The sequence below is a fragment of the Thunnus albacares genome, chromosome 2 (genome assembly GCF_914725855.1).
Source record: "Thunnus albacares chromosome 2, fThuAlb1.1, whole genome shotgun sequence".
Lineage (NCBI taxonomy): Eukaryota > Metazoa > Chordata > Actinopteri > Scombriformes > Scombridae > Thunnus > Thunnus albacares.
The window spans coordinates 12921994-12947162 of NC_058107.1; the positions used below are offsets into that span (position 1 = coordinate 12921994).

At 40.2% G+C, this 25169-nt stretch overlaps 1 protein-coding gene across 8 annotated transcripts in view; it reads right to left on the minus strand.

Moving 5' to 3' along the window:
• ncor2 (nuclear receptor corepressor 2) overlaps nt 1-25169 on the minus strand; it is a 104935-nt gene that overhangs the window by 76180 nt on the left and 3586 nt on the right. For all 8 annotated transcript variants that reach the window (XM_044366269.1, XM_044366280.1, XM_044366233.1 and 5 more), the window contains exons 2-3: nt 3030-3225; nt 2122-2237 (exon numbers count right to left, since the gene is read on the minus strand). In XM_044366269.1, the coding sequence (XP_044222204.1) occupies nt 2122-2237; nt 3030-3134 (221 nt within the window). In that variant the 5' untranslated portion in view covers nt 3135-3225. The remainder of the gene's footprint in view (nt 1-2121; nt 2238-3029; nt 3226-25169) is intronic.

The following is a 25169-nucleotide window of genomic DNA, read 5'->3' on the forward strand; positions in this document are numbered from 1 at the left end:
CAAATCCAGGTCTAAGCAGAAGAATACTATTTTGTCATGCATTTAATACATTAATCACAAAGCATAATCACAGCCACAAAACAAACTCATTTTGTATCACTGCACCAAATGTGTTTGCACTCTACACTCTGTTCTGCCAGAAAAGAAACCCTATTAAGTGGTTTCTCCGTCTTGTTATGTTTGCTATAAAATGTATTCTCTCCTTTTCTCAAGAAGCCTGGGTGATCTCAGACAGATGGGAAGAGGCGGAGTGACTGAGATACTGCCTGGAGTAAAGCGGAGGATGAAACAAACAACTAGCACAGTGGCTCACCAGTGATTATACTGTTGTGGTTTTCTGACCTGTAACTAGGGTAAATTTGAGGCATTAACTAAATAGCACATTTTCACCTTGCATTCAGTCCAAGACAATTAAAGAGCAGATGCAGGACACAAAGATCATTCATACTTGGCAATAGATAATGCCATTCTTAAAAGAAAGCACATTTTCTTAGGCAATGTTACTGGTTACATTCTGTCAGGATGTGAACAACCCTGAGCTTACTATAAATGGAGACGTGGTGTGCAGAATTACTGTGACGTATGAAAAGACAAGCGCACATCTGAGAGGAGAATAGACTGAAGGATTGCCAAGGCCAGAATTGCACCATTCAAACTCTGAATGAGAACGTAGAGTGAGGGCTTCAGACTTGATTCTAAGCCCTGTAAAGGAATGCTGAAGGCCTGATATATTCAACTGAAAGACTCCCCACCCACAGACGCCTGCCAGCAAGACCAGCGGTTTATTTCTCCACAAAGAGACGTGGGCTAACTGCTATTCTTTGCTTTTGATATGATGGTTATTTTTTATCTACTGAAAAACAACATCGCTGTTCCGCTGTAGAAGCTGTGTGAGGTATCTGTCGTGCAAAAACAGGCATCATGTACATTGAGAGTGACTGCCAAAGCCCCGGTGACTGAATGAAAGGTGTCAGTAAATCAGGAGCTGGTGGGTAGCAGTAGAACAGTGTGGTGTTTATTTCTGTTGCAACCCATGACCCAGTGTTCCCACATTGTGGGCTAGGCTATGCTAACAGTGAAACAGGGCCAGTACATAGCACTGTGAAGACCATAATCCCATCTGATTGATACTCCAAGACACAGACACAACACGCAACGGCCACACACTGCAATAGAGCCATTCTACCATCTGCTGTCTGCCATTATAACCCCGCCGCATTCAGGGCAAGCAAATTATGTTATATTTTGAAAGACAGCTCTCACGCCACACCCCCCCCGACATACTGTACATATAATATCTGCCAGCTGATTTCTAGTAAAATCAACCTCTTGAAAATTACATTTTGTACCCCCTGTATGTTTTAACATATGCATGAAAATCTGCCACAACAATCAACTGAGAAAAAAATATTTTTGTGACTTATCCTCCGTGCATCATGCAAAATTCATTGCATGCGTATAAATTATTCAGTGCTCATCAAGACTCATCCTCAGAAAAGCATGGCTATATAAATAATAAACAACTTTAGTAGGTACAAGACCGCAGTCTCCAGAGAGAAAGTACGACGCATACAATGCCTTGCCTGACTTACTGTTGGTCTATTGAAGATGGCAAAACTCTGCAAGCTCCATTGCCCCGCAGAGCCATTTAACACAATATTACAGAGGAACGGCTTGCGGATGCCAATTACATAAGGATTACACTGGGGGAGGGTTAACAGGCAGAGGCTTTGGTAGAATAATACTGCATAAAAATGCAGCCTGCATGAAGCTTCCACTGAGCATGCTTTGTCCCACAGTCAACACATTAAAAGGGCGATACAACCATTTTCATGTGAATGATACATCATTCTTATATAGACTGACAGTGAGCACCACATGAATCAAGTTTATCTAGAAAAAAATAAATAAATGAAACTGAAAATATGTTATCTCTCAACCTCAGCAGATGAATATATTTAATAAGATTCCCAATAATGCAGAAGTGAAACTTATTATAGTACAGTAGGTAATGTAAAAACTGAAATGTAATGAAATGCTCTAAGAAACACACTGTCATCAAAAGACACAGCAATAAGGTTTTGATGAGAGACTACATCTATTTGAGAATGGTGGACCTACCTTTCATTCCCAGGCTGGAACTCTGAAAGTAAGGAGGGCCGACGGCGATGGGGCTGGGCCAGGTGGGAGCTGTAGTCCCTGGCATGATGAGAGTGGTAGTCAACCAGTCCCATTTCCTGGAACACAAAACAACACGTTTTCAGTATAGAGCCAAAAATCCTGCATGGATCCCTTGTCCTTGAGAATGATGCAAAGATCCCAGAAAACTAAAAAAAAAAGCAACACTTTTTGCCATTCCCTGCCTCGTTTCCTCTGCAATATCCAGTCCATCTCTCTCCAGCTCTCATTGTTCCCTCTTCTTCCATTTGTTTCTCACACAAGTGGGGCACCCATGCAACTACTGTAAACCTGCACCTCTGTAAAACTGGGATTGTGGAACACAGTGTGTCAACCCTTATCTCCTCCTGAATGTGATGACAAGAGGGAGTGGTGGGATTAACTACAGGTGCAGCTGTGGGGTTCCTGGGGGTAAGCCTTGAATTCTCCCGCCATACATGAAAAAAAAAAAAAAAAAGCCTTGCAAACACTGGAGGTCACTGAGTGAACTTCTACATCAGCTTGAGGCCCTTGACAGCTTTGCCCCTGATATGTAGAAGAACATAATCTTGATAATTAGGAGATGTGGGTGGAAATAATGGGGAAGGCCCTAACATGACTCCACAGTGACAACATGAACTTTCAACTCAACCATCTAATGAGGAAGCGGTCCTGTGTGCACAACATTGTAACCTGGGAATGTTTCCAGTGGGGGCCCCTGGGGTCAGGCCCTCTCCAGTTGGTCAGAGTAATGCCCTGTTTACCAAATATCCACCGAGCAGGCAGAGCCAGAGCTACAACTACAGTAAAACTTCTCAAAAGGGTTTTAGCTAGAAAAGTTGAAGCACTAGAGGTGGTGCCAAGCCCCTTACCGTGTGTGCCCGTTGCAGCTGCAGTGGTAGAGTGGCAGGGTTTGGCAGGTGCCGTGTGTCCACAGTCCTCCGGCCCGGCGGCACAGACTGGGGATGAGAGGACATGCTGGCACAGCCGCTTCCTCTACAGGCAGGAAGTGGGAGTGGCTGCAGAGCAGATGCCGTGCATTATCGGCTGTTTCTCTTAGCCAGCAACCTGTAGAGAAAAAAACCATGAGCTGTGAGACATTTGTTGTAGTTCAGCGACCTCAGTCAAAGTGTCTTGGACACTTTCATACCTGAAAAGAACAATGCATAAAACATTATGCAATATGTGTAACGGTTGCTCAGAAACAATTTGATGTTTTCTGGCTACCACCTCCAGAGTAGCTAGAGATGAAAGTGTGTCTCTCTGTCTGCCCCGGATATCAGAATGTCATCACCTCCCTACCACAGCGGCTCCCCCCTCTATTGCTCCTAGTAAAGGAGTGAGAGTCCCTGCACCTGCTAGACTGAACCCCTCCTTCGCTGCTTACTGAATGGCCCACTGTCCTCACACTGAGGACTCATAGACAGAGACCAGCCAAGTCAAGCAGCTAGCCGGTAAACCAAAAATACTCTCGAGTTTAATGGGGCTTTAGAGGCAACATAAATAACTCAATGACAGATAGAGATGTAGTCCTTGAGAGTCGGGCAGTAGAATTTGACTCCAGATGATGTTTTGCAAACCAGAGTGGCCTCATCTACAAGGAGTGTGTCATATATTGACCAAGAGTGATGATGTAAGTGAAAACAGGGACGTACTAAGCTACAGCACACCCACATATACCCTCTGTAAAGCTAAGAGAAGAGATGTTTATTCTGCACAGAAGTAAAGACTGAAAATCCCACTAAAGTGACAATGCAGATTACAACACACACTGACAAACATTACTGCACTGTTAACAGTGGAAAAACATGGTGGACATTTGAAAACAGTTTCAAACTATCAGTGGGAGAAATGTATGTTGAGACGACATCGAGCTCTAGCCAGTCTGTAACTGCACCACTGTCAGATTAAGGACACTCTAAAAAGCCTGTGATAGTAGTAGTAAGTGGACTAGCACTTGTGACGTGTGTTGTGACTCCTGCCAACAGAGAAATTAGGACTCCTGCCATTTCTAAGGGCCTCTGACTAATATGGAACACAAAAATGACATAAATAAATAATTAAATTTCTACATTTCTTTATTTCTGTATTGCAGTGTGCATATGTTAATCATGTAGGTGGTCCTAACCTCAGTCTAAAGCCGGATTGGTTACAGAGCATTGATTGTTTTGGCTTTTCTACTGCTGCCTTGACTTGACCGTGGCCTCCGATTGTCCTCTGCAATCAATAGAAACAAGCACTTTTTCAGCATGATAAAACATCACATGTGGTGCCTCATCATTGGCATAGGCATCGTGATATGAGACTAGATATTGTCTTAGATTTCAGATATCGTAATATCAATAAAAGTTACAAGCAGACAATTGTACGGCTGAAAGGTCCGGCTATCATGGTAATCTGGATGGAGAGAATTTATTTAATAAACAACCATTGCGACAAGATACAGATATCTAGCAAAATTTCCAGTTTTCCCAGATTAAAGTAAAAAAAAACTCACATCCAGTGTCATATAATCTAATTTTATTTAATTTTCTTCTAGAATTAAAATGCATGTGGACTTTTTTTTTTTTAGGAGGTTGGTTCAGTGGTGGCGGCTGTCCCATTCAGTTAACAAAACTGCAGTGCACCCACAGCACTTTGCTATCTTGTCAAGATTTTGATCAGTGCCATGTTGATAGCCCATATTTCCGCCAGCGTGGCTTTTGTTGTGTGCCTCACACAGTGCTGAAACATGAGCTATGAGAGAGAAGTGCCCTTAGTCTATGGAGCGCAAAAAATGACACAAGCATAGATAAGTAAATAAATGCAGATATAAATAAAAAACAAGTACATTTTTGGTAATGAAAGAAAAGGACATGATTAAATTAATGTCATAATATATTCCCATACGTCAAATTTTATTTAGGATATTTCTACCTTTATTTATTTCTATATTTCTATGTCAGTATGTTCATTCAGTGAGTCGTCCTAACCTCAGTCTAAATCAGGACTGGTCAGCTGGGCGAACCAGACAAAAGCAAATGATTCCTATAAGATCTACATGACACAAGCTAGCTATGCTGACCTTCTGTTAACTACACCATGGATGTATAAAGAATTGTCTGCGTGTAACTCCACAACAGTGGAGATCATGGGCATTTGGTAGCATTTTTGTTTTTTAACATGATAAACCTGAAACGCCACATGTGGTGTCTACATCATTGGCATAGGGCTGAGCAATATATCAATATTATACAAATATCGTGATATGAGACTAGATATCCTCTTAGATTTTGAATATTGTAATATCGTGATATGGCGTAAGTGTCTTTTCCTAGTTTTAAAGGCTGCATTACAGTAAAGTGATGTAATTTTCTATTGTTATTTACCTTTACCCACTTAGTCAATATTTTGTGTGTAATGTAAATATTGTAAATATTTTGTGAAAGCACCAATCCCTACAATATTGTCGCAATATCAATGTCAAGATATTAATATTATATTAAAAAATATCATGATATATTATTTTGTCCATATCGCCCAGCGTCGCACTGGTATAGTATAAGTTGTGGTAGAGTGCCTGTGTGCCAGTCTCCATTGTCTGACACTAGTGTTGACTCTTTTTTTGCAGTACAAAGAGGGGTACTATCCACCCCTCCTTGCTGCTCAACTGTCACAAACACAAAGTGTCACTTGATTTCAGTTACGCAAAGGGCTGTATTACGAAAGGCTGAACATGGCTCTGGCTTTAAGGAACAGAGCAGCTCTGTAAACATAGGCTCAGAGAGGCCACAAGATTGGAAAATGCTGCTGAAAGTCTCACACCAACTATAGACTGCCTTTGTGTCCAGTAGTCTAAACTGTGGCTTCGAATATTTTCAAGAAAACTAGTGCATACTCATCTTTTGGTCAGACAGACTTGGATAAACATATCACACAAAGGAAGTGCTAAAGTCCTTGAGTGGACTTTACTGTTGCTGAAATATTAGATGAGGAAAAACTCATGATATTGACGCAGCATGCAAATATGTTCAACAAAGGGCAGAAAAAGAGGCCAGCAAGACAAAGAGAGGGTGAGATAAGCTGTTCTCCACGGAAGCCTCTCTTTGATGACTGTCCAGTCCACAGAGATTCCCCTGAGAAGGAGGAAAACAAGTCTGAAGGCAGTCACAAGATCTGCAGAGGACAAAAAACCTGAATCAAGATGAGAGGGCCAACACAATAAGAGAGCTTTGACATAAACTCTGAGGCGAATGGGGCCTTCCAGACGAGAGGCAAAACACATGCACTGGCACTGCTACAGACACCCACAGGCAAGTCGGTGGCTCACTGCCAACACTGCGAATGAACTCAGTCACCTCACTCTCTCACTCTAGCGTGCTTTCCTTCTCCCCTCTTTTGCTTTCGACTTCTTCACAGAGTGGGCCTCAGCCTTCAGCAGTGCAGGCCAATATTTCATCCTGTTACCCCCCACCCTCCCTCTCCATTTTAGGAATGGCTGTGGAAATACTAGCACAGAGCACACAGACTGCTTCCAGCCTGCCAAGGAGAGCAGGAGGCTGACTTCAAACAACAGTTTAATTCTACTGACATAAACAGTTAATCAAAAATCTGTCTAGTTGGAGTTGGTAGTTTGACAGTCAAGCTCTGAAAGAGCGTACGAGGCATTCAACAGCTTGTAACATATTTTTTGATAAAAGCCTTGATAACATGGCTTGGACCTTGTTAAAGCCGAGGGTGTGATCGACTCATCACTGAAACAGCTATAATGCACTGTTAATTATATACCTGTAAAAAATATTTTGTCTGCATTTTTACAGAAAGAAAACACATTAAGGTACCGAGCTGTCAGCGAGGACTTCTGCAATTATTATGTCAGCCAAAGTTTTGCCAAAAGAGATGATGGCTCAATTCAAAGGCATGGGGCTGTTGTGAAAAGGCAGATGAGTGAACTGTAATCGGCATAAGGCTTGGTCTGGGAACAACATCAGAAGTCTATAAAGCAGTGCCCTCGAGAGCTGAGCTCAGGGGAGGGGGGCTGCTAGGACTCTCAGCCTAGGAATGTGGCACCCTGTCAGGTCTCATAAGGATTTATCTCCCTGGAGCCTCATTACCGAAGGGCCTTGGACAAGGAGGCTCTCGCTCGCTTACCCTCTCACTCAGTCACCCTCAACCTCAACACTGAGCTGCTCACAAACACTATACACGCATGCAAACGCTGCGTTACAGCATGGGTGGCCCGCTCACCATTATGCGACACACGTAAAAAGTTGCGCTAGGTATCGGGACTCTGAGATCTTCTGTAAATGTATTGATTTTCCTTAATCCGATGGCAATTTAACATGTTGGTCTCATATCCATTCTAGTAAAATTTCCATGTCACTTTTAATACGGTACAAGCCTGAATTGAACGCTGTAAAGTTAAATGTGAAGTCCACAGCGGCACAAGGTAAAACATGTCGAGAGAGAGAGAGGAATTTGCATCTTCTTCCTCTCATCTCTTATGCACAAAGAAAAAAAAAACTGTTCAATAAACTATGAACATCTGTCAAAGAATCAATTGTAAGTATATGAGGTTCTACTTTAGTTCCTATTAGCTCACATGCTGTATGTAAATGAGAGTCCTAACTTAACTTCCTGACATTCAATGGTTGTGGTTAGAATTTATAAAACAGACAGCAGAATTCGCTCTCTAATAATATTAAGTGATGAAATTGATATGAAAATGTATCAGTGGATACACCGTGAGAAGCGGGAGCTAGTGTCCCTCGCACTCATATTAGTCATTAATTAAGGCCTCAAAACTATATATGGAGTCCTCCATAACACTGCCAATACCCAGGTTACCATGCAAAGTCTTAATGATTTCCATTTCTCTAAAGAGACTCAATTACATTTTTTCCTGACAGCTTTCTCTGTGATGAAATTTCACTCAACTTGTACCTTAAACGGTCTATTCTTTTTAGTTTATGTCTCAACAACAGCATGCTGAGAGCTAAACTAATCGAAACTCAGTGAAGTGAAGGAGTGAGGAAGTTGCAGCACGACACTCAGTAAAAAATGGGAAGGTGACAACATTAACAGCAGAAGAAAAACTGTCATAGATGATACGAAACCTAGTATAATGCCCTTTATACTGCCAGGCAGTAAGATCCAAGACACTGCTGACAAGGCAGAATGCCCTTTTTCTGGTAGACACTGTCACGCTGACTAGGGTTGGTTAATCGCCGATGGCCGACAGTCATCGACCACTGAGCCCTCTACCATCATCATAAAACCCTGCCACACACACACTACCACACACACACAGACACAGCAATCTGGTATGGCCAGCCTGGATCAAATCTGCATGTCACACAGTAAACTACACCAATTCCAGTGTCTCTGCTATAACATAGAACAATTTAGTTATTATTGATTTCTTACTCATTACTTGCTTACTTACTAAATGTTGCATAACCGACGAGATGGTATATACCAAATGATTTCATTTGTCCATCTTTTGCACGGATTACATTAGCACAAATCATGCACACCACTTCAAAAATGTCTCTTGGTTCCTCTCTTTCGTTAGGCCGAAACCCAAAGTACTGCCAGATGGGTGAAGTGGTACCTTTCTTAGCAACTAAGTTGTCACTGCCTTAATGCGTGGTGATTTGCCACCGTCACTGCCAGTGCTACCATCCACTGGGCTGACTGCCGTTTTTTGTTTGTTTTTTAATTCACTGGTATATTCTGCATTTACATCACTATGACTAGTATTTAAAATATTTTTTATAATCAGATGATCTGCTTACTGAGGTAGCTTAAGCATAGGCTATACTATAGGGAGGAAAAGTAAGGAAAGACCATGTGAGTAGGTGAGGGTGGGCTCTGGATCCATGGACTCTCCTCTGTATTAGCTACATCAAACCTAATCTTATCGCTTTGCCAGTCAGAAATCATTTAATATTATCTGAGGAATGTAAAACATCTTTAAATCCAAACTAATAAAAGGTCTGTCAACCATTACTATAGGAAAGCAAAAGAACGAGTTACTAACAGGGAAGTAAAATTAAATGTCAGGTGACAGAGAGAGGCCGTGAAGTGCAGCGGGTGATATAATTATTGCCTATGTGCCAGCTTGATATGTAGTGCAGCTCCTGGCAGGCAGGTGGCTAGCACATTGCTATTACTACCAAACAGTGAAAGAACATCCCGACACCCCAAGCTGATCTTACCTTACCTCGCTCGACTTTCAGACAGGAAGTCTGCGGTCACAACACACAGTCAGCAACTGAAGGCACTGTGAGAAAAGTGTGAACACCCACAGTCAACTTTGACATCGTTGTAATTTGTCTGACGGAAACAGGTACAATCATCTCCATAAACCACAGCTTCTCACACCTTTCATTTTGAACCTAACTCAACGATACACTTCCTCTCATGTCAACAACAGTATGATTAGCACCAAAGAAACACCTGCAGCTACGAGACAGGAGTGAAAAATAATAGAAGTGATTGTGAAACTGAAAATGGAAGTAGTATTTAGATACTAACAGTGTTAATATGCAGCATACAAGCTTAATGTAGGTCTAGATGATCTTTAGCTTTTAAGTCTTCAGACTTGACTCAATGTTAAATTGTATGTGTTATCAGTAGTGGACAACAAATGTAGGTGTCATCAAATGTATCCATTGCCACTTTTGAATTTAGGCCACTTATTCTGTGTCAGTACATTAGTCAACATTTTTATGCTGCTCAGATATCAGGTTGTAGCTGCAGGATGTGAACATTACTTAGGGTAACAATATTGTAGTGAAAGAAAAGGGAAAAGAAGAAAAAGCAAACAGATGTCAAATAAATATTTTGATTTTAAGTTCAGATATTTATAATTTTGAAAAAAAAAAAAGCTGAAATTGAGGGATTTGAAATGCCTCCATGAGAAGCTATGATACTGAAGTTTATTGGTTTCATAACAGTGAGACAAAGTAAAAAAAATCAGGCAGAAGATGCTTAGCTAAGCTCACGAGGCTTTCTAGGGTAAAATACAGGCCTTTGGCCTGTGCTGCTGGATTAGCCTCTAGCCCCTTGCTAGAGCAACCCTGTGCAACACTGTGACTCAGTGTCCAACGTAACACTTTTTCCCCACTGGCCCACTTGGCCAGTGGATCAGAGTTTTACTGGACCCTTGTATATTTTCATTGGCCCGGCAGCCAAAAAATGAAAAACTCTTTTTCCCATAATTTTGATGATTTATTCATTGTACACATAATACGCCCAACAGTGAAGTTCCCTTTAGAATTAGCTGTTTTCCTTTAATTATGGATATGTAATGTTGATATATCACACAAATATGCAAAATATAAAATTAGGATCATCAGTAAATTAATGTGTATAAATGTAGGTTTCTCCATATTGCTGGTCAGACTCTCTGCTGCAGGTACTGCTGGTGGAGAGGAGGGCCAGGCTGGTGTCAGCCTAAAATCTACAAGAACCCAACTCATTTTAAGATACTTAGCTAATTAGACTCAATCTTTACATGCCATGAATGTCCACTCTGAGGTTATTCATAACAGTTCGCTATTAGCATATAGCTCTGTATAGCTGTAAAATAAAGCAGCTGTGAATTAAAGGGGATTTGACTGCTGGAAGTCAAAGACATATTTAGGTTTATGTTCTGCTTGTTCAACACTTGTTTGATAAATTGCTCATACTGCTCTCCTGCCAGATTTTGCCGCACCGAAGTCAGTGAGCAGCCATAGTGGACTCGAGTAAAGTATAATCTGAAGTCCATTTCATCCTGATGTGGACTCTGTGCTCTGCTGTCTGCTCTGTGTGTGTGTAGCTCAGCCCCACCGTTCATCATTTAGCAGCAGTGCTGCACCACACAGGGATGTAAACCTGGCCCTATGCTGTGATTCCAAATTATTTATTGGCCGTCTGGCCAGTGACCCCAATTTATTTGTCTGTGATGACTCTGGTAGGCCATCACCAATCAACTTGCCCTGCATAAAACTTTTACTGGCCCCGGGCTATCAGTTATGTCGGACCCTGGACTACTTTCAAAATCAACATTTGTAAAATTACTCAAGTGCATTAATTGTTTCAGCCCATATTGCAACAATGGACAAGGATTAAGTAATAAAAAAAAATGTGTCCATGTTATGAGAGCCAGATAACCCAGAGCCAGAGCCAGAGGGCCCTATGATTTCTGCGTTGAGGAAAACATGGATGGAATCGCATAATTTGATAATAAAAATGGAATCAAATGTAAAACGTGGAATAACCTGGAATTCACCAAAATGTGGATTATAAAAATCAGGGTTTTCCCAACCATTATGAGACTTAGGTGCAGCGCCTAAGTGTTTTTTCACAGCACCCAAGCCAAATGAACAGTAAAATAACTATGCTGACAGTCTCTACCGCGTTTTGGTGTCATTTATGGGTGCGCTGCTTCTGTCCTCTGCTGCTGTCTGTGTCGGAGTTTCACCAAGGGCAGGGCTCAGCTCTCACACACACACACACACACACACACACACACACACACACGCACACAGCAGCCAGCAGAGAGTGCAAAACCCTGATATTAAACAAGAGTAGGTCAAAACCTAGTATGTGGCTGGACTGTGTATGAAACACTAGAGGGCTTTTAATTTGTACATCGCCTGATCACTATTAGACATCGCAGCATTAATAAGAGGTTTGTTTTTATGTTTTAAGTAAGTAATTTAAGTTTATTTATTTGTTCAGCACTTTTCATGCAGTAGTTGTAACTCAAGGTGCTGTACACATAAGAAAAAACATTAAAAATATTAAAAATAGTTTTATTTATTATTTCACTTACTCACAACCCAAAAAATTGTTTTAATGCAGTAACTATCAGGTTAAGCATTAACGCTAAGTGTTAATGACCCAAATAAAGTGTGTTTCTTGTGTGTAAAGTTTGCATTTGTAAACATATTTGTTATATTGCTTTTATTTTATTTACCACGAACACAGAAGTGTTTTATTTTGAAAAAACACTAGACACATGTAATGTGCACACTGACAGTGAGCATACATCCTCTCTTCTCAAATTGGCACTATTTGGATAAACTGACCACATATTGGCAATCTAAATGGTTACCTTTTCATCTGAGAAAATATTAAAACTTAATAAAGTGACATATTAACAGTCCTAAAGCAAAAATTACAACAGCTGAATCTCCATCTTTTCTGTCGGTTGGCACATAATGCATTCTGGGCTATCAGCCGACCAATGGTGTAACTTCATCACTCAGTCAGTCCATCAGTGAGTGACTCAGTGATGGACAAACGCAAATTTAGGACCCCGCTGTTGCAGTCCAGCCAAAGATACTAAATAAAACTTTCGGCGGGCAGAATCACATGTTTAATTTTAATATTGTTACTTCCCATCATTAGCAATCTGTGCCTTTACATGCACTTAAATAACCGGGATACAGTTGGGTTTCTCCAGTAAGCTGGTCATATAAAAACAAGAAACCTGGGTAGAGGATTAAACAAATCTGGTCTTCCGAGGTAGACTTCTCCTCAAGAATCTTGGACATGTATATTTCTAACCAGGTTCCTAATCAGCTTTAAAAAGTACTCATGTGCATTGCAAAAGACTTCATACAGGGGAAGTAAATGCGGAGCAGCTCAGTGAAAGGAGAGATAATTACAAGGAGCAACGTGTCCTCATATATAAAATAATTCCATCTAAAGTCTGACGAAAACTGACACAGACACAAAGTAGCCTCCAGAAGTCTTAATCAGTTGCTTTCCACTGCTGAACATTTGACACTTTATTAAATTCCCACACTTTAGAGCTGTGAGAAAGAGCTCAATTCTGTCTGTCTGCCTGCCCTCTCTGCACAGTCTGCTGCTCTGCTCCAACACACACACACATACATACACTCACCAAAAAAAAAGTAGCAACCTCTGTCAATACAGGTAAAATAAGCAAGTGACGCATCTAGAATAAGGTCAGGGGTAGGGGAGAAATCTGGTTACTGATCTGCTGCATGTATACACGTATTTACAGTACCTAATGTTGCTACAGTACACGTAAACATGCTCTCCGATTACCTCCATAACTTGGTTTCTTTGAGTAACCATGTCACTTAAATGCATCTTAACGCACTGAATTTCTCAACACATAGACTGTAAAAGTGTGTGTCTGACAGGGAAGAGAGGAGACAGAGGAGGAGTGGAGAGATGAACAGGGCCACTGATTGGCTGGCGTGTACCTCCAGATGTGGTCGTCCAGCTGTATCCATGCTGGACAGCACAGCAGCTATTGGATTTCCTGCCTGTTCCCCTGCTGCCGGCTGTCTCAGCGACACTGTGTGAAATTACATAAGGCTCTCCCCTCCCCCTCCCTGCTGGTCGGTGTAGAACTGGGGCCTTCACACACTGTCTCCGCTAACTACGACTCCCTGTAACCATGGAGGCACAGGCACTCCACTAAAACACACTGGAGGATCTGAAAGCTACTCTCTCTGTTCACAGTGACACACTAACACTGGGGATACACATTTTACATAATTACTTTTATCAATTAATTATAATGAACAACAATCAATAGTTGAGTAAATTCAATTATAGTGAACCAATATAAATGTGAGTAATGTCAGATGTAGTCCTCATTTCTAAATCCAGACATCAAGAACATGTTTGTACCTACAGAAGATTCCTCTGGAATTCACTCTAATACAAAATGCATTAGACCACAATGTGAGACAGAACAGTACAGTATATGTTCATATAATTGGAAAGCTGGGTAGATATATGATGAACGGTATAAACAACATTAAGGCTGTCCCTAACTCAGAGTCGGCACTTCAGACCAATACAAGCGCACCTGCAAAGCAGCCGCCCCACACTAAACCACTCGAGTCTCATGTTTTACCTGTAAGACTTGTGTTTTAATACTGTTGTTCATCATTTGTGATGTGAAAACATCAGATTCCTACACAGTCAGAGAAATAAAAAGTGTGCAGCACTGAGCATCTCTCCTGCTGACTGCTGACTGCTGACTGCGTTGTCGGCCGAAGAGTAGATCACACCAGACAGTAGGGGAGTAAGACGGTAGACACGCTGGTACTGTTTAACAGTAGTTTAGCCGACTTCGCTGCATTTAACACAGGACATGAGAGCTCGGAACAGGAAACAAAGTCACTCTGCGACATGCTGTCCTCCATTTCCATCATCCCTCTCTGCTTCCATCACAGTAATTTAGAGACAAGAATCTGTTTACAGCCTGCTATGCTGTCACCCTGCATTACTCTGTGTACAATGACAAGGCTAAAAAAAAAGTGATTCAACTGACAAAATGCAAGTCGACTCAGGGGTGTATCTACTGATGCATCATCTCAGCGACTTTTAGCGGGCAGCCCTAAAACAACATAGCCTGAAGAATTTAACATCTTCATTCTGGGTCTTTTGAAAACGTTTTTATTGCTGATTTAAACTGTCTATTAAAACATATGTAGTCCAAAAGCCATTGTGTGTGTGTGTTATAATAAATTACATGATAGACATGATAGACATGATAGACGATTTTCTCTGATATCTTCTCTGATCTACATGAATCCGTCCAAGGCCATGTAACATCACACCAAACTAAAAGAACTTGCGCCGACAAAGGCCATCTGATCCAATGCTTAACATCACCTCACGTCTTCTGTTACAAGTGTCACTTGAATGCACTGCAAAGATTACAGCCAATGGCCAGCTCATGGTTGAGATGTTTTGCATGTGTCTGAAAGGAAATAACTAGTCAGTAGTTTGTATTTGCAATCCAAAAAAGGAAAAAGTGAGATTTGAAGACTAGATGTAAGAGAAATTACTTATATGCTCACAGTACAAAGTGGGAATATGTGTGATAAACGGGGAAATTCACTGATTCACTATGTATAATGGCCAGTCTTGAGAACTCTCTCACACAAAATGACTCCACCATGGATTCAACATGCTCAATTAAACATTCACCATAGTCTGCTGATACTCTGGCATACATCAGACCGTTTGGGTATTTCCAGAACTTATATGGTGGAATGAACAATCAGCTTGCGAGGAGTTGTCTGGATATGCAAGGCTGGCATTCTTCAGTTGAGCCAAGGACACCAGAAACCGCACTACAATATTCAGACCATCTTGCCCAGTGAGTCACATTTGACTCATCTCATTAGGTCCCTGGCTAAAACTAATTAGGACCATATATTGAACCTCAAAACTGAGTGAATTAAATCTGTCTCACAACTCTCAACTGTTGATTAAACAGTTGGCACTAACATAAAAATAAATAGTTTGCTAATTTTACAATTAAAGCCTCTGGAAACGTGGCTTGAAATCATAAAAATGGATATATGATAACTATAAGTTGAGTGTCTCATTAAGCATCCACAAAAATCTGAATGAAAATAAACATTCATAACTATTAGAAAACTTAGCTCAAAAACAGCTCATTTGGCTGCTCAAACCATTTCTCAGGGCTGTGTTTGGGCGTGTCCAGATCACGTTTGATTGACAGCTCACTTTCAGCTCAAGTACCACTTTATTTTCTATTCATTCACTAAAATGTTTTGCTGATATGGAATAAACTACCAAATCTATCAAATGGACTCTACTTGGTTAGAAAGCTTGACTAATCGACTAACTAGCAAAACAGGTTAGACCACCCAAATCTGTGTTTTTATTTAACTATACCTCCCGGAGTATGATGCTAATCATTTTAGCATTCTCCATTCACATACATGAAACGGTAAGCATAGCTTAAATGTTTTGCTATTAACTACCAAATCTATCAAATGAACCCTATTTGGTTGAAAGCTTGAATAATCCACTAACTAACAAACTAGGTTAGACCACCTGAAACTGTGTTTTTATTTAACTATACCTCCTGGAGTATGGTGCTAATCGTTTTAGCATCTTCCATTCATTTACATGAAACTGTTAGCATTAGTTTTACTATTCAAACTTTTGAGCTTATTATCAATTACCCCAGTGGTCTACTAGTTATTTTGACTAATCAGGTAACTAGCAGACTAGAGTAGACCACACATATCTGTTTTTATTGAACTATACCTTCCAGACTAAGAAACTAAGTGTTTTAGCATCTTTCATTTACTTACATGAAACAGTCAGCATTAGCATTGCTATGCTATACTTTTGAGCTATTTATCCACTCCGTGATTAATACAGATTTGGATGGTGTACCCAAGTCTGCTATTTAGCTTAACACAGTAACTTTCAAACCATATCAGGCTAATTTGAATTCTCATTCTAGCTAAAAGAAAAGTGCAGTGAAAAGTGCAGTGCATTGTTTTCTCATGGGGGAGATGAGAGTAAGTGTTGTGAAGTCAGCTTGGCCAGATAGCCACGTCAATCATCTTTCTCTTAAATATGATTGGGCAAGTATTTATTTCGTAATAAATTCCCTAGTTTAGCCCCGCCTAACTGCAACCCACTAACAAGGGAAGTGGAGAAACTTTCTAAAGAATTACATAGCCTATGTCAAAGGCTATGTTCTCATAATTTTTAAGTGTTTACTAAATGCACATTAGATCCCAAATTACATGATTTATAGCCAATCATGGATTTGCCTTTCCAAGGGCTTTAATTAAGGCAAAGTTCCTGTATGGTTGGTGCTGGTATTAGATATTAAAATTGATTAGATTAAGATTATAAGATATTGGATTATAAGCATTTAAAACAAAGAAAAGCGGCAAATCCTCACATTTCAGAAGCTGACACTAAGTAATGTTTGAATGAAATGAATTACACGATCAATTGATTATTAAAACAGTTATCTATTATTTCTGTCAAATTATTTATTGTTAAAGTCCTTTTTTTGCTACACTAATTCATATAGAAAGTTTTTCTAGAAAAATTCATTAATACTCAAAAGTATCAGAAAGCATTGTTTTGGAGCCCTACAACTAATCATGCTTTAACAGTTCCGCCTGGTTAACAAGTTGAATCAAAACATTTGAAATAAAAATTAAAATGACAAGCAAACTGATGTGACAAATAATAAAACACTGAGTGTGAATGATTGCTATGTATGATCCTTTGTTAATTATTGATGCACAAAATTAAACTTGATCCCTTTTGAGGGCACTACACTTAACACTCCTCAGATCCGCAGGACACAATGCGACAGCATCGCTTTGATGTATGAGGTCTCAACTTATGAAACCCTCTTTATTCTCTGTCGGCTCTGTTCTTAAAGCCCACCTGACATTCAGCTCTCCATCCTTAGGAGCAGGAAATAAAACTGAGGAGTGCACTTGTCTGCCGGGCTGACCTACTTCCTCCTCACTGCTACTTAATTATTCAAGAGCTTTGAAATGTTCTTCTGTATGGCAGCATGCAATCCGAGTGCCTCTGTTTGCCCCTCATGACAGCAGCCTCACAGAGCGTCCATTTATGCATGAGAAGGTTCAAGTGTGTGTGTACAGTGGAAGTGTGTGTGCGCATGTGTGTGTGCACACTGCCAAACACTAATGGCCATACATGCCTGTGTTATGTACACAGACAAAACACCACCTAGATTTGATATACAGGATTTTGAATTATGGACAGAGAAAGATTTAGTAGGGGGAAAACCAAACAACCCAAACAAAACACAGACTGCATGTCACACCAGCAGCTTGATGTTTGGATGCATTCAGGGAACTAATTTGTTTCCAACTGCACTGTCATGGATCCAGTGCACATGTCAAGACAGGAGTTAAATCCTCCCACGCAAGTACACCATAACCTGTAATTACACTCCACTTAGGCTTTCATACCTTTCACTCCACTGCAAGATCATAAACCCTGAGGTGTATGCCCTTGGCTGCCCTGACAAACATACTTTCCAGAATGTGAAAAACAAACTATGCTGTAACACACATTCCTAGTAGAAAAGTTAGACTAATCAGTGAGATAAATATAACGCTACCCACAGCTGTAGCTGACACACAAACAAGAGTAATGTCCTATAAAATGCTGTCATCTGTGTTGCATAACAGAGTCAAGTGAATCACTTACCACAGAGCCATTTCTAATCTCTGCTAATCCGCTGTCTGCCTCTCTTTTAGTGTGTTTAAATATGGGTGACTAGTTTTAATAGCAACCCCATTTCATAGCCAGGAAAATCAAAATAGAAAGCCCTGTGTATAACAAATGACTAACTTTGAATTTAATTCATTTTTAACAGCATCAGGACTTTCCCTGGATTTTTTTGTATACAAATGTGGCAAAGGTTGGAGAATATGAGTGGTGCAGTGTACGCAGTTTGTGCGTGCACCTTTAGAGTGTCGTGTGCTTAAGTGGAAAAAAAAATCATGATTTATCAGACGAAAGTGTCCATAGGGATTCAAGTATTATACCAAGTTGGAACAAAAAGATGAAAAATAAAAGGTTGTGACAAATGACAGTGTTTATTTTGTGGGGCTTCAATCTCCCCATTCGATACTATCACCATTCTTGGGTGCCGATTCAATTCAGAATCAATTCTCAATTAAATGAATAGAAAATGGGGCTCTATTTTCAGTCTCTTGCTCCAATATACTGTGTGCCAAACCATTCACTGCTGTCCTTAGTCCACTGAAATACAATATGAAACAGAACTGGCAGATAAAATAAATGGTATGAAGCCTTTTTATTTTAAAAACTTAAATGCGCTAATGAATTAATTAATTTGAAAGCATCTTACAGTTTTACAGTCTCCTGCCTGTATGACAATAACAAAATGAGGGGGAGGAGGAGTGCTCCACTGTGTTGTTATTAACGTCATGTCTCCAGCAGTGGAGAGCAGCCTCTCTGCTGCACCGTTAGCTCCGGGGAAAGCCATCGCTGTCCCAGACACTGAACAGGCGCAGGGTTTTTGAGGTGAAACAGACTGAGCACCGAGTTATTTTATTCACCCCAGAGTTGGTTTTATTTATTTAAGGGCTGCAGTGTGTGTTGGTCAGCTGGTCTCGTTTGTTACTGCTGATCGCTGCTCCGCTAACGTTAGTCTCTGAGCGATGGTGTAGAAAGTTCACAATATACTTCACGTTCGTCTCGCAAAGGTAATTATTTAAAATCATTAAATCAAAACATGCTTGCAACCGCTGCCTTTTTTGAAGATGAATTACAAGGTGACTCTTGCGTGTGCTCGCTGTAGACTGTCCGGGTGCTACACTGCCCTCGCAGGTGAGTTCTGACTTTTTCGTTCCATCAACATCACAATGCCTGAATTTTCAACAAAGGCGGCGGCCAATAATACAAAGGCGGTGAGTCAGATAGGCAGGGAAAACCCTGAACACACAAAACACCACCACACAATCAAAGGGATATTAGATGAGGCTTTTAAAGAATGGTCTTTTGGACACGATAAGGGCTGCACAGCAACTGTACTGGTGGTCCATTATTCACATGGCGTCTTACACTAATCAATTACTTTCATGGAACCAACAATAAAAAGGGAAATAAGCAGCTTTTAAGTCAAAGCTTCATTGTGTTCTTGTGTCTTCAAGGGTAGAGTATGATCTCTAAAGACTGAGACTGAGAACTCATTCACACACACAAGAACAACAGCAAGAAAAAGTCATTAATTAAGTAACTGACAATTGTTTGGGTAAATTTCATTGTAGCACATCAATAAAATATAATGCCGAGAGGCTATATTTATTTGATTTTAGGCTTCACAAACATACTTAAAGCATCTAACATTACCACAATATGAGGGCTCAGAAAGGGATTTGTTTAGATTACTGTTTAAACTGAAAAACAATGTAATCAACAGCTTGGAGAATTTTATGTCTCTTCTTTCTGGCTATTTTGAAAAGTTCCTAAGATTTATTAGTCAAATCAGCAAATTTCTATTTTCTATTGAGACAGTATAAACAGTATGTAGCCTAAATGATACAGTCTGCGTTTTTGTGCAATCATAAATTTTGTTTAATGCTTCTGACATTTGAAAAATACTTGAGATCGACTCCAGACTAGTTCATAACAAAGAGGAGCCAGTGAGAAACTAAACTGCAAATTGTTACTGCAGTTTAACACTAGTGCCGGCATGTCCTCCATACATACAGCAAAGTCTAAATAAAATAACTGAAAGGCCACAAGAAAGAAATGTGATTGTTTTAAAATGTCAGATAAGCAGAATACGTCACACACAGTAAGAGAACAAAGGGCTGCCCTCAACCAAAGATTTCCTTGGTCAACTAGTTGTCACACGTTTATGATATCAATTCAATTACTTAAATATATATATTCTTTGGGGCATCAGAAAATGGTTTGAGTTCCAAGGCTGAGAAAAATGTTATAAGTAACATTGTTAACACTGCTACATTACAGAGAAATACAAAACCATAATAATGAGCCTTTAAAATAAAAATTTTACAAGCGTACGCATGAAGCGAGCTGCCTGTTAACGACAATGCTAACGGCAAAAGTGGTAAAGTTAATGATTCTGAATGTGTCGGAACAACCAGCAAGGAGAATGAGTTACCTTTCTCAGTCCCGTGGGTCAGTTAGCTCCGTTAAATCCTCCTATCTCTCATCTTAGGTGGTTTCCTGGCAGGAAAGTGCCAAAGCTAACCGATATTTCCAGAGGAATCTGTGCTTCTGTTACCACAGCAGACCATTTTCATTTCTTTTCTCAAAGTGCATTCAGCAAGAAGAACATCCATATGCTCTCTCTGTTTCAATAACATCTCTTGTTTTCTTCTAAGTTATCCTACCATTAAAGTGTGTAAAAAAAAAATGGCAACAGGGATAGTGCCAGTGTGGCTCCAATATGACTTTCTTATGCAGAATTGCAGTAAGACTAACTATTGCTAGCTCTCACAAATATTGCAGGGATTCATTGAATTTGTGTTAATTATTGCAAGCAGCATCAGAAATTCTTGGAGCGACAGATAAATCCTGTGACCCATTTGAGCTCCGCAGAGTGACAGACACAGAATCAGTCTGACCTCCAGACCCCATTAACCCCTAAGCCAGCAGCCCCAGTACACCCACCCCCCCCTTTTTGACATCTTACAACTGCATTTACAATGAGGACAAAATCATGGGTCTCGTCTTTCGGCCATAGGCTATTTGCATGAGCTGCATGGGTTTTGATGCACTCTGCTGAGTTGTCAAAGCAATATGAGAAAAGCACTTTTTCTCAAATAGCATGTCACAACCACGGTTTTTCCATTTGGCAATCCCAGAAGACAGTACAACTGTGTAACTTCAGCCCCATTGCAGCCACTGGAACTGAGGTGGCATCGTGTCCAGTTCAATGGAACTTTGATTGTGAGTAATTTGAGGCACTGCAATAGACCAGCTGTGCTTGATCATAATATTCTACCACACTGAGTCAAGCATAACATTCTCCACACACGAAACCTACCAGGTGCAGTCCACTAGTGAGCAAGAAATGCTAGACAGCTGCTGTTACTCATTCAGTGAGAGGGAAACTGGGTGGGGGGAGGGAATGCGCCTGGAAGGCAGTTTCACGGTGACTGCCTCATATTTCCCTCTTTGGTTTCTGCAATGTTAACTTAGGGGATCATAAAGTGCACCACAACATACCAAAGTTGTGTTATTTCCCTATAATCATTGTTTCATGTGCCATAATTACTGTAAATATACATTTCACAATATGAAGTGTGAAACACTCAGTGGTGGAAGTTAAATCTGAATTGCATCATGACAGGATTTGCCGGAATCAGAGAATCGCGCCTTTGAAAACTCACTGATTATTTCAGTGTGTGGAAATTACAAGTCTCAAGATGTTGACTTATGATTTAATGCAAAATTCAACCTAATAATCAACATACAAATTAAGGCTGAAACAAACGCTTTATGAGGTAGCATTGCCCTTTCATAAAACTGTCGGACTCCCAATGCAAAATTGAAAATAAAAATAAAACTAGAATCACGCCTTGGAGTTGTATGCCTCCGCCAACCAGTCAAGTTGCAGTTTACATCCATGCCTGTCCAGACTCATAATATTTGTAGTGAAGACTTTGAGGGAATTTAATAAAAGGTATTAAGTGTATTTTCCTTCTATGTGTTCACATGCTCAGCCAATGAAGTGGATTCTGATAGAAGACAAAGTTTTAGCCAATGCCGATAAACGATGCTTCAGATATGGATGTTGCTGCAAAGAAGCTACAAATTCTAAAACATGGATGCTTCACACACATCTTAAGCCCAGCAGCACAGAAGATCTAAACAATCACCACAGTTTCAAGGTGGACACTCAAGATTAGCGTCACCAATTCAGTATCCGACCAAATGTGAAATACGGTCACAATATCCCCTTCTGTTCCTGAGTTATGGTGTTGAATAATGGCCAGAAAAGTGTCTTTGAAGAACGTTATGATGTCACAGTGAAGTTGACCTTTGACGTTTTGGATAGAAAATGTCATCACTTCATTTCATTCTATTAGACATTTGTGTGAAATTGTGTCATAATTAGCTTATGAATTCTTAAGTTATGGCCAAAAACATGTTTTCTGAGATCACAGTGACCTTTGACTACCAAAATCTAATCAGGCCATCCTTGACCCCAATTGGATGTTTGTGCCAAATTTTAAAAATTCCTTCAAGGTGTTCCTGAGATATCGCGTTCACAAGAATGGGATGGACGGACAGACGTACATATGCATGGACAACCTGAAAACATAATGCCTTCGGCCACAGATGTCACCGGCGCGGAGGCATAAAAACTGTGTAGCAGAACCAGAGACATTGTCTTTCTTATTCCACAAATTCTTCTACTTTGTCAAAATCTACACCTATACTACTCACTATGCAACTCATGACGTCACTTGAGACAATTTATCAGACTTTGTGCAGCTCCCTCAGGCGCAACAAAAGGTTTTATACAACTTTTTTCACACAAATGTAGTAATACTCCCCAATAAGGTTGGGAAGATCTAAACATTTTCAAACCAGTTTGATATTAAACTAAATACCGGACCAGTAATACCAAATTTTACCATTAGGTGTCGCACATGACTCAGTCGCTCCCAAGTGGAACATAGTAAGAGTCCATATAGAAGAGTGTAGCGGCACCACAGTCAGGACAACTGAGTGACACGTTGTGTCATCATTTCTCACAACAACCATTCAACTTAACGTTTCTTCTTGTGCTAGGGTGCTGTGTGTAGCCATGGGGTTTCCAGTTTAACAGCCGGAAACACAGCAGCTACACGCAGCACGGTACAGCTATGCTATGCTAACGATGCTAGCCATGCTAACTAGCTGTGCAGCCTGGTAAAATGATCCATCGTGTCCCTTTGTATCCGCGGGTTGTTTTCAAAACACAAGCTGCGCAGGTCAGCCTACCACCTCCAGCTCATCCAGGTTTAAGCTCGTACACCGGACCAGCAAAACCAGAAACCAACCCAACCCTTCTCCCTAACACCTGTAAAGACATTGTATGTGTACAATTGGTGCAGTTCCATATTAAGGCCCTGACACACCAAGATAACTCGTTGGACTGGGCCTTACCAAACATCTCTGTGTCCAATCAGCCCTTATCATCCATAGTTCAACCAATTCAGCAAGTTGAATCGCTGTCAAGGGATGTCTGTATGCACATGTTGGCAGCCAACTGACCATTGGCCAAGCTAAAGTCAAAAAAAGGCAGCATCCATCCTTCCCCCCCCCACTCCCCAACAATGATGATAATAAATGATGATAATAATAATAAATATTAAGAATGTTTTGTACAATGAAATCCATTGTTTAATTCAAAAGGGACAGGATCAAGTTAATCTCATATCAACTCTCGCTCTTCAAAAAAAAAAATACTTCAATTCTTATTATTTGATTGCTGGATTAATCATTAGAAAAATTGGTAGAATACTTCTTTCTTAAATAAGATAGCTGTGACCCAAATGAAAGGTGATATTTATGTATTTGAAGGGCAGACTTTTTGCATCTTAACAGAAATAATGTGATTTTTGATGATGCAAAATGCTTTTTACCACAAGAATTCACTGTGAGGATTCATCTCTCACAGACAATAAAATGAGCAAGAAGCTCTCCTCTTTCCAGTTTCATAACTGTGTTGTTTTTCATAATACGAGCAGAAATTGAACTAGCAGTGAAACGGTCTCCCTGAGGCACCACACTGAGCACGGGATTATCTTTGCCCCCATTACCCTTTTGGATAAGGGGGAGATATCGCCTCACTCTCGTTTAACTCTTTACAATCCAAATTGTTAAGCTGACACTGTACTGACTGCACAGAAGTAAGCAATGTCACACCATTATGGATTAACAGCAGACTCTGAGCTCTCTGGACTGCCTTGGACGACGCACAGTGTCTCAAATGTCTCAAGGCAATGTGGCTGGGTATAAAACCAAAATACTTGTTTAAGTGCCAAATAAATTGTGTCCACACCACAAATTACCCAAACAGTCCAGTAACGGAAGCCAAACGCTTGGTCAGATTCGTAGTCCGTTATACTTACTGTTTGGTCAGATATTTCCTTGTTTGGATCATTATTTCATATCTTCTTGTAACTTATTAAAGGGAAGTTTTTGTATGCAGTCTGTGTCAAGACAATCAACTGTGATGCATTTGTGTGGCTCATTTCCTAAAACCAACTTCAGTTTTAACATAAACCAAGAACAGTCTGCACATTTTACAGATTAAATAATAACATGAAGGCGTGTACTGACACACACAAACATATACACACACATATACAGAAGGAGGAACAGTAGTTATTCAAATTAGAGGGAAATAACTAAAACAATATATTTATACAGAAATTTTAACATTCAGCAAAATCATGTCTCAACGCATCTTTCAAATCACCAAGCCCCAAAGCAACTCTTGGTGTCTATAATGCACCATACTCATTTCTGATGTGACATACAAGAAGTCAGTTACCATTACCAAACTTTCACGCTTCTTCCTTTGTGTCTTTATCAGGCAATCTTTACAGGAAATAAGTTCCAAAGCAGGACCTTAGTTTTCACAAAACAAAGTTTTATTGAGAACAAATACATATGTATGTAAACATCAATTATCAGAAATACAAGTAGTTTCTTTTTTTCAT